The sequence below is a fragment of the Leptidea sinapis genome, chromosome 31 (assembly GCF_905404315.1).
Source record: "Leptidea sinapis chromosome 31, ilLepSina1.1, whole genome shotgun sequence".
Classification (NCBI taxonomy): Eukaryota; Metazoa; Arthropoda; class Insecta; order Lepidoptera; family Pieridae; genus Leptidea; species Leptidea sinapis.
Genome location: NC_066295.1, coordinates 8720679 through 8730078, shown reverse-complemented (window position 1 = coordinate 8730078; position 9400 = coordinate 8720679). Strand labels below are relative to the sequence as shown.

Genomic DNA, 9400 nt, shown 5'->3' with positions numbered 1-9400 from the left:
AATAGATTTCTTTAGAATTCTTTTTGATGTCACTTCTAACACTACCACCGCTTTGGAAACAAATGGCGGTCTGAGAGAGAAGAAGAGGCGTAAGACATTTTCCCAGCATTCTTTTTTTGCGCTCTTTAATATAAAATATATAATATCGAACTGTCATTGTTATTGCATTAAAATAATCATAATCTAGCCCCAGGCTATCCGATCACTTAAATTTATTTATAGCTGATAATCCCTGAACAGTGACGGGGACTTTACAAGTGTAAACATTTACGCTAAAGCTAGTTATGTATCCTATGAAGACATTAGTATGTACATATCCATCCCTACTCTGTGGTTAAAAGCAATACCTTAATTCATTGTTATCCCTTATGTCTAATTGACATAATCAAATTTTGGTGTAACTGCGTCCAAAGAGAATTTAAACACTACGTTCACTGCGTCTGCGATCAACAACACACGAGTTTTATAGTCTTTGGGGAAGTAAATAAAAAGCATTTTTGTGTTAGGTATGTTTTTGTCAAAAGAATATTTCAACGTACTCTAGATGTGTTATTGATTATAGAGTATACCTTTTTTTTATGGAATAGGAGGACAAACGAGCGTACGGGTCACCTGGTGTTAAGTGATCACCGCCGCCCACATTCTCTTGCAACACCAGAGGAAACATACCTTTAAAAGAGTACAACAATACTTTATTTTGGAGTACGATTAGCAACCCTAGGAGGTACCGTAAAAGAATACAACTTTCTAGTAGATACTAATAGTTTTAGAGCAAACACAGAACGGTCGAACAATGTGATTCAAATTGGATGGCATTGTGCTCATCTCGTCACATTTCACCAGCGAGGCTCCATTGCACAGGATGCCGGGTATATTATGGGTAAAACAACGGCGCCTTTTTCTGCCGTGAAGCAGTAATGTGGAAACATTACTGTGTTGCGATCTGAAGGGGGCCATAGCTAGTAAAATTACTGGGCAAATCTCAAGGTGATGAGAGCAATAATTGTAGTGCCGCTCAGAATTTTTGGGATTTTCAAGAATGCTCAGCGGCAATGCGTTGTAGCGGGCAGGGCGTAACAATTACCATCAGCTGATCGTCGTGCTCATCTCGTGCCTTAAATATATATATTTATATCTAATAATAGCTTTGTGGCTATGAATTGACGACCCTAAGAAAAGGACATTAAGACCCTTTACAAGAAATTTAATCTATTTAGGAGAGGTCAAAAATAAAAGTATACATAAATTTTTAAAAATATAATTAGTCCTTTAACTTCATCACACAGCTCCATTAGCCACATCACCAATCCACCAAAACACCAAACTGTTTTCTGCATTACCCGAGTACTTCATATCACTAAACAACTGTTCATCACTTCCAAGATTATCACCACTAACCTCCATCTTAATTTCATCTTCTAGATTTGTAAGAGGATGATTGAAATGAAACTGTCCAGAGCCAGTTGCTAATATCGGTCGGCACGGATGTATTGATATACTATTGCAGCAGTCACCATGAAGAGGAAACTGTAATAAAAGCATTTTTGTATCAATTGATAGAGATCAGTAGACACATATTTCACATGGAAGCATTTCTGAAGCTTTAAAATAGTGCAACTAAATCTATCCCTTATTGGGCGGCAGTTTGGTTAGATGAGTGAGTATGATTGGATTGAATTTATAAAGTGATGCAGAAACCAATCAGATATTACCACTCCACCGAGACGAAAAATAGCTGATATTCTATTCTAAACAAAAATAGCACAATGTCACATTGACGCTCCCCATCTTCTCTCGAACATAAATTTAAATATTCCCAGAATCTCTGCAAGACATCCTAAATATTTACATATACCCCATTGTGTGTCAAATTACAAACAAAACTCATTCTTCTCAAGAGCATCTCATTACATAAATAATCTTAAGGGTTTCCTGATTTTAACCTGTTTAATTCATCCACAAATTCTATCAGATCAAAAATGACTAAAAACTGGTTTAATGTGTTTCCCTAACTGTTACTATAAACATAATTGAACGTAGTGTTTAAATTATCTTTGAACATAATAAATGTAATACCCATGTAATTATTAACATTTTTATATAAGACTTGTAAAAAAAAAAGCTGTACCTGTATTATGCTATGTGTTATTAGAAACAATATACGAAAACTATTAAATGGTGTAAAATGTTCACACTATTGTACAGTAATTAAGTCATTGTAACACTGTAAGTTTTCCAAATAAAATAAAATCATCATTCCAATGGTAGTGGAATCACTTTTTATGTCTAAGTACACTAATTACTTATAAATGTAATAAAACATATTTTATAAGAGGGATGGCATTATGCATACTGTGGTAGCATATTTTACTAACTTTTTATTATGCATCTTAAATATTTTATTAAGTTACAAACAGTACTAATTACCGTAGTACTATTAAATACTACCAGTGGGAGGCTCCTTTGCACAGGATGCCGGCTAGATTATGGGTACCACAACGGCGCCTATTTCTGCCGTGAAGCAGTAATGTGTAAGCATTACTGTGTTTCAGTCTGAAGGGCGCCGTAGCTGGTGGTGGTGAAATTACTGGGCAAATGAGACTTAACATCTTATGTCTCAAGGTGACGAGCGCAATTGAGTGTCGCTCAGAATTTTTGAGTTTTTCAAGAATCCTGAGCCGCACAGTATTGTAGTGGGCAGGGCGTATCAATTACCATCAGCTGTACGTCCTGCTCGTCTCGTCCCTTATTATCACAAAAAAAAAAGTCTAATTTTAGCAACTTCCATCTTTTTCTCATTCTTCTAGGCAACTAGTAAATATTGCAGATACCATGAGTCACTTTACATCAGATGAACCACATGCCTGTTTGCAATAATAAGAAAAAATAATAATTGCTGTGTTATTTAAATTAATTATTATTGTAATATTATAGTTCCATTTTACCTTCAAAGAAACATTATCTTCAATAGATGTGTCCATCTCTTCCTTCCAATTAACTTGATTCACGTCCCACACCCTTACAACTCCATCTGAACCTCCACTCACAAGGTAAGTACCACACGGAGATATGTCGAAATATATCCTTTGATTTGTGTCAACTGGTCTTGATAGAATATTGAGAGGTCGTCGATAATATCTAATATCCCATACTAGGAGACGGTGATCCTTGCGAGCTCCTGATACGAGTTTTAAACCATCAGGACTGAACTTCATGTGTGTAACCCCTCCTGTAATAAAGATTTTCTGTAACTTATACACATCCTCTTGAGGCCTTTACCACTAAAGAGTGGGGTGCCTCAAAACCGTCACACTCCAGATGGAGAACCTACCTAAAGTAAGGTATACCAATGAGGATTTTTGGACAATAAAAGGCTAAGTTTTTGAGGGAATTTTAACCCCTATAGTTTTCCTCAACTCTCACACCACCAAGAGTGTGGGAATTATTAGGGTGTGCACTTGCAGGGGGCACAATAGAACTACGCATTTAAGTGTTACACTAACCCAAACAAAATAATATTAAAGTATAATTCATGAATGTTGAAAATGATAATAGAAGAACTTAATAAGCATATAGTTTTCAATAAAGTTTTGTTCAAACCTGAATGCCCATGCATTTTGCCAATACTTTTATATGTGCCCATCTCGCTGACATTAAATAAAGTTATTGATGAATTCCATGAGCCTACAGACAGCAAGTTGTCTTTTGTTGCAAAACATGATGCTGGAGAGTTGATATTATGTTCATCATAGTCTCTCCCAGGTCTGAAAAGAATGATTGATTTAATTATTTATGAGGAACAGTATACTATTATGATGACTATTAGATAACATTATCTTTACACATTTAACAAATTTTTTAGATGGGACCAGAATAATCAGTGCACCATATTGGCTAGGCAAATAACTAGAGCAGTGTTTCCCATTTCCCAGACCATCAAAATAAAATACCAGGTTGCAAGTCCGGCTATTTAACCAACTTCGAAAAGGAGGAGGTTCTCAATTCAATTGGTATTATTTTGTAAGGTATAAATAGGTTAATAAAAAGCTTTATAGCCATAATTAGAAAATAAAATTTACAGACAATAATATAAGGACAAAGTGTGAAAAGTATGCAATTTTAAATTGATAACTTATATATATTTTGTATGTATCGCTGTCCATTAATAAAACTAAATCTAGATTAAAATAAGTAAACCATTAAGCCAAATTACATGATCAAAGATGGTTATCAATGTTAATTACCTCTCAACATCAAAGGTTCTCAGCACCTTCTTGTATCCAGCTATTATTCGCGTACCATCAACTGTAAATGTACAAGTGACAGCAGGTTCCATTTCATCAACAGCATTAAATCCTCTATAGGAACACCGCAATGAGCCATCAAATGCATCCCACATCTGTACTGGAGCATTTTGTCTTGTAGTTATCCAACTGTAATAAGTTAATAACAATAATTAAAGAATATGTATCTTTAAGCTGAATTAAAAATAGAAATATTTATTGCAGGAGAAAGACGCTGCTATAAAGAATTATGCAAGCCAAATTAAAATACTTTCATTATTAACCAGTTAGTCTCACTACTAACCTAATTATTCGTTGTAACATGAACTAACCAACAACTTTCAGGCACATTGCTATTCATGGATGGATACCAACAGAAATCATACACTAGCCCTGCTTCCTTTACATGGATTACTGGTTCCAAAATATCAATAGTTCTATTTCTATCGACACAGCCTTCATAGAGGTCGCGAGATAATTCCATAACATGTACACCATCATTGTTAACAACAGCCAAACAACATGTACCATCTGGAGACCATTTACAGCCACGAAGATAGGGCTGAACATTTGTACTAATTTTCGGAGACCGGGACCAAGACGAGCTACTTAATTCTATAAGAGTTCTACTAGTGAATAACACTGGATAACTAAACACATGTGAATTATTAGCGTCTATTCGTTCATAATCCACTTCCGATGCTTCTATTTCTGTTGTGGGGTTTTCTACCGTAGAATTTTTAGCGGAAATTCGTTCATAATCCTCTTCCTTTGCTTCTATTTCTGTTGTAGGGTTTTCTAATGTAGTCATTTTACAAGTTATTGGAATAATATAAAGTAAAACTAATAACAGAGTTTAAGCTTGGCCTTGGAAGTAAAGAGCATAACATTAAAAATCATACACAAAAGCTTGAAGTACAAGGTATGTGCACGATATCCAGGGGTGGGACAGACGCCTTAATTAAAGTGACGTTTTCAGAAAACTGTATTGCCATCTGTTAGTTGGCCCGAAAATGAAAGCTTTGTCAGCTGTCACTCGCTTTGAAACCTTTCAACTTTTCTTTGTTTGTGTCACTGCCCACTGGTCATAAAATTGCGGCTACTTGTAGCGTTTGTGCATGTATGTAGCTCTCGTGGTCCATTTTGCATATTAACACTACTCAATCTATCCTTTATGTTCTATGTTGTGACAAAATTAAATAACTAACTCTACTCGCAATTTCAACATGGTAAAAAATTCCAATACCTACATTAAAAAGTAGAGTTAGTTATTTAGTTGCGTCACAACATTAAAAATGAATTTTATAATTTCGAGCTTATATATAGTTATTTTCGGGGCCAATCTCCAGGTGGCGCTAAATTTCAAATAGACAGCTCATAATGCGTAGAGAGGGCTCTCTTTTCCCTATATATTATTATACTCTTTGGCTCATCAAACTTAGCCCCCCAAAAAAATTTTTTTTCTATTTTTGAATTTTCAATATCGCATATCGTAGTTTGTTCGCTATAAATAATTGTTTGTTCTTTTGTAGTTTATTTAAAAACAATTAATTAAAAATGGGGGGAAACGCCTACTATTTGGTTCTGGCACTCGCCGGCCGCTGCCGCGGCGCGCTACGCTCGGCTCATGCGTTGTTTTAACTGTTCTAACATAACCTAACCTAACCAATTTTAATGAATTGCAAATTTTAAAAAAAAAACGAGAACAAACAAATGTTTATAGAGAACAATTAAGAACAAATGGCGAACTAACGATGTAATAAAAAAAAATAAAAAATCTGGGGGGCTAACTTTCTTGAGCTTTCCCTTTGACGATATCCAATGATAACTTTTCTTAAAATAAAGGTCTACCTACTGTCGAAGAATATAGGTAAAGATCTTAGACCATGGATCCTACCTTTATACTCTATTTACGGTAGATTACAGTAGTATACAGTAGAACAAGACGTAGTACTGTAAACAATAAGATTATTATTTTATTTGCCCAGGGGTAGGCTTCTCTTGAACATGCCGCCTAGACTTTCGTACAAAAATATTTTTAATTAACAAATTACAATAGTCTTAACTCTGAATTAACTAATATTATGTTTAAGTAAGTACCTAATGACTAGTCTAATTGTAATGTTAACAATTAAAATAAATACTTAAGTTTTAAATCTATTATCTGTTCAATTTCAGAAGTAATATATTTTTATTTATTTATTCACAGCTTTGGACACAAGTACTTTAAGCCAACATGTATTCATAGTAGAGGATAATATTGTCAATTTGGCAAAGATAATTTAATAATTACAATATCCACAGAGCAAATGAAAATAGGGATAACAAGAGGATAACTTACAAACATTATCGTCATAATGAACAATAAGGACTTAACCGTGTACTACCAAAACGTACGCGGACTTAGGACGAAGTGCTTAGAACTGCGGCAAAGTATTTTATGTAACGATTTCGACATTATCATAGTTACAGAGACATGGCTGCATGACGGAATATTTGACGCCAAGATTTGCGACGACCGGTACGACGTGTTCCGAGCGGACCGCGACCTAGCTTCTACTGGCAAGAGCACTGGGGGCGGCGTCATGATATTAACGCGAAGAACTTTAGGTGTCACACTGTTGGAACTCGACTCGAGCGCGTCTATTAAGCCTATCGCTGTCGAGTTAATATGGGTTTCGTTGTCTATGCGTGCTTGCAGTTCTCATTCGGATTTAATTATTTGCGCTATGATGACCTGTGCCTGATTGATACACGCAAGAGTGAACCTGAATGGTAGCAGACTATTTGATACATTTGTAAGTTCTCCTTGTTGCAAGGCATATCATCGTCACTTTTTCATGAGGCAATATAGCTTTTCTCATTATTGTTTCATGATTTTCAACTAATGAAGGCACCGCTGATTATAGTTAGAGATAAGTCTTTTCACCCATTCATAGGTAGTTGCGGCAAATTTTGAAAGAAGCGCTAAATATAAAATAATACTAATCACTAGGTACTAATAACTACTTTATTAAACAATTATATATATTTTTTAACTCGGCATACTTCAATTCGTTTTGCAATTTCTACGTTCAGTATACCCTGTGCCTACACCAGCGCCAATGTGGAAGCTTTTTGAACTGTTATTTACAGCATAAGCTGGACACTTTTTCAACTTTTCTCCCATATTAAATGATTCTCCTTGCCTCTTAGATTAGCGTACCCTTTATTTGTTTTTTATTATTATTAACGGCTTTAGAGGTATTCTTTAAGATAACCTATAATGATATAGATATTATTATCTTAGACCCGCAAGCTCATTTCGTTATAGCTAGTCACTATACAAAATAACAATGCCGTCTAAGTTACAGTTTATAGCAGAGTTGAGAGGAGCTCCAAATTTTGATATTTCGGTAGATAGTATAGGTTTCTCATAATCAATAACACATTGATGCTGAGTGGCGACTGCGGATAAGGACAACTTTACATAATATTAAAATTCAAATATTTTTATTCAAAATAGGATGTGACATCAGTTATTGAAAGTATAAAAACTACCACCCATTGCGCATCAAATTCAGCGGCCTTTTTTTTTCATCAACCTACATGTTTACAAAGTAACATTGTACAATTAAACTTATTATTTAATAGCCTGAGGGCGGTCGCTTCATTCCCAATTTGTGGTATCATTAAGAAAGTCATTTATTTTATAGTAACCTTTACCACACAAACGTTTTATAACAATTCTTTTGAAGCACGTAATACTTTTGTCCTGAACATTTTCCGGGATCTTGTTGTAAAGGCATATACATCGCCCCACAAAAGACTTACTAATTAGACTTAGCTGAGTAGTAGGCATTATAAGCTTATGTCTGTTCCTGGTGTTAACATTATGGTTATGACAGTTTCTAGCAAATTCACTTGTGTTTCTATGAACATACATTACATTATCAAGAATATATTGAGAAGATACAGTCAAGATGTTAATTTCTTTGAATTTAGCTCTCAATGATTCTTTAGGACCCATGTTATAAATAGGGCAAATAGCCCTCTTCTGCAGCACAAATATTGTATTAATATCGGCAGCGCTGCCCCATAGCATTATACCATAGAAAATAATAGTTACTATGGAAATAACTAAGCATACTAGTCGCGCCGTATCTATGTCAGTTAATTGTCTAATCATTTTAACCGCGTATGCTGCAGAACTAAGTTTGTTTGCCAATCCTTCAATATGGGGGCCCCATTGTGATTTGGAATCCAGAGTAATGCCAAGAAATATAGCAGATTCCGTCGGTTTTATAACCTCTCCGTTCAACAAAACACTTGCATCAACATTTTTTACATTTGGTATGGTAAATTTTATAGATTTCATTTTCTTGCTATTTAACAATTATTATAGGTTATTAGCGCTAAACCAGTACACGAAGTCAGACAGAATATCGTTCGCTTCGTCATACATAGCTTGGTTTCATTTCACTTTGAAAATCAGTGAAGTGTCGTCCGCAAACAATACTACCTTATTATTTAAACAATATGACCTTATGTTTTTTCTCTATAAGATTAGGAAGATCATTTAATAGATAAGGAAGAGGAACGGTCCAAGAATAGACCCTTGTGGTTGGTGTGTACTGAGAAGAGTCCCAGGAGATCTCCTGCCATTCACGTCGACCTTCTGAATTCTATTGTTTAGATATGAAATCAGACGATCGAGTGCAGTTCCTTTTATGCCATAGTGACATAGTTTCCTGACCAGCGTTGAATGTTGAACACAATCAAAAGCCTTAGATAAATCACAGAAGATGCCAAGTGCATTCTGCGATTCCTCCCAGGCATCTAAAATATTCTTGATAAGCTCAATTCCTGCATTCGTTGCTGAACGTCCCATAGTAAAGCCAAATTGTTTCAAATGAAGTAACTTATCAGAGTTAAAGTAAGTAAGCATTTGGCTTAAAATAATTTTTCAATAATTTTACTAAGGGTCTGCAAAACCGACACAGGACGATAGTTATTCGGGTCAGAAGAGCATCCCGACTTAAATATTGGTGTAATTTTACTATGTTTCAGAAGGTGATTTCATGATTAATACAATTATTAAAGACTATTGCAAGATATAGTGCTATGACATCAATTAT

The 9400-nt window shown here is 35.0% G+C and overlaps 1 protein-coding gene across 2 annotated transcripts; it reads right to left on the bottom strand.

The window, feature by feature from the left end:
• Nucleotides 1-1242: 1242 nt before the first annotated feature.
• LOC126974104 (telomerase Cajal body protein 1 homolog) lies at nucleotides 1243-5199 on the bottom strand. Of its 2 annotated transcripts, none has more exons than XM_050821519.1 (5): nucleotides 4616-5199; nucleotides 4245-4433; nucleotides 3601-3764; nucleotides 2946-3229; nucleotides 1243-1527 (listed from the first exon to the last, which is right to left on the bottom strand). In XM_050821519.1, the coding sequence occupies exons 1-5, from the start codon at nucleotides 5092-5094 to the stop codon at nucleotides 1279-1281; spliced, it is 1365 nt and encodes a 454-aa protein (XP_050677476.1). In that variant the 5' UTR covers nucleotides 5095-5199; the 3' UTR covers nucleotides 1243-1278. The 2 variants fall into 2 exon arrangements, with proteins under 2 accessions (XP_050677476.1, XP_050677477.1); XM_050821520.1 differs by having other exon boundaries at nucleotides 4588-4758.
• Between the last annotated feature and the right edge of the window lie 4201 nt (nucleotides 5200-9400).

Coding starts and splice junctions, on each gene's coding strand:
- LOC126974104 (XM_050821519.1), bottom strand. CDS start 5,094: ATGACTACATTAGAAAACCCTACAACAGAAATAGAAGCAAAGGAAGAG. Junction 4,434..4,615: donor AATGTGCCTGAAAGTTGTTG/GTTAGTTCATGT, acceptor AACTTATTACAG/TTGGATAACTACAAGACAAA. Junction 3,765..4,244: donor AGAACCTTTGATGTTGAGAG/GTAATTAACATT, acceptor CATTCTTTTCAG/ACCTGGGAGAGACTATGATG.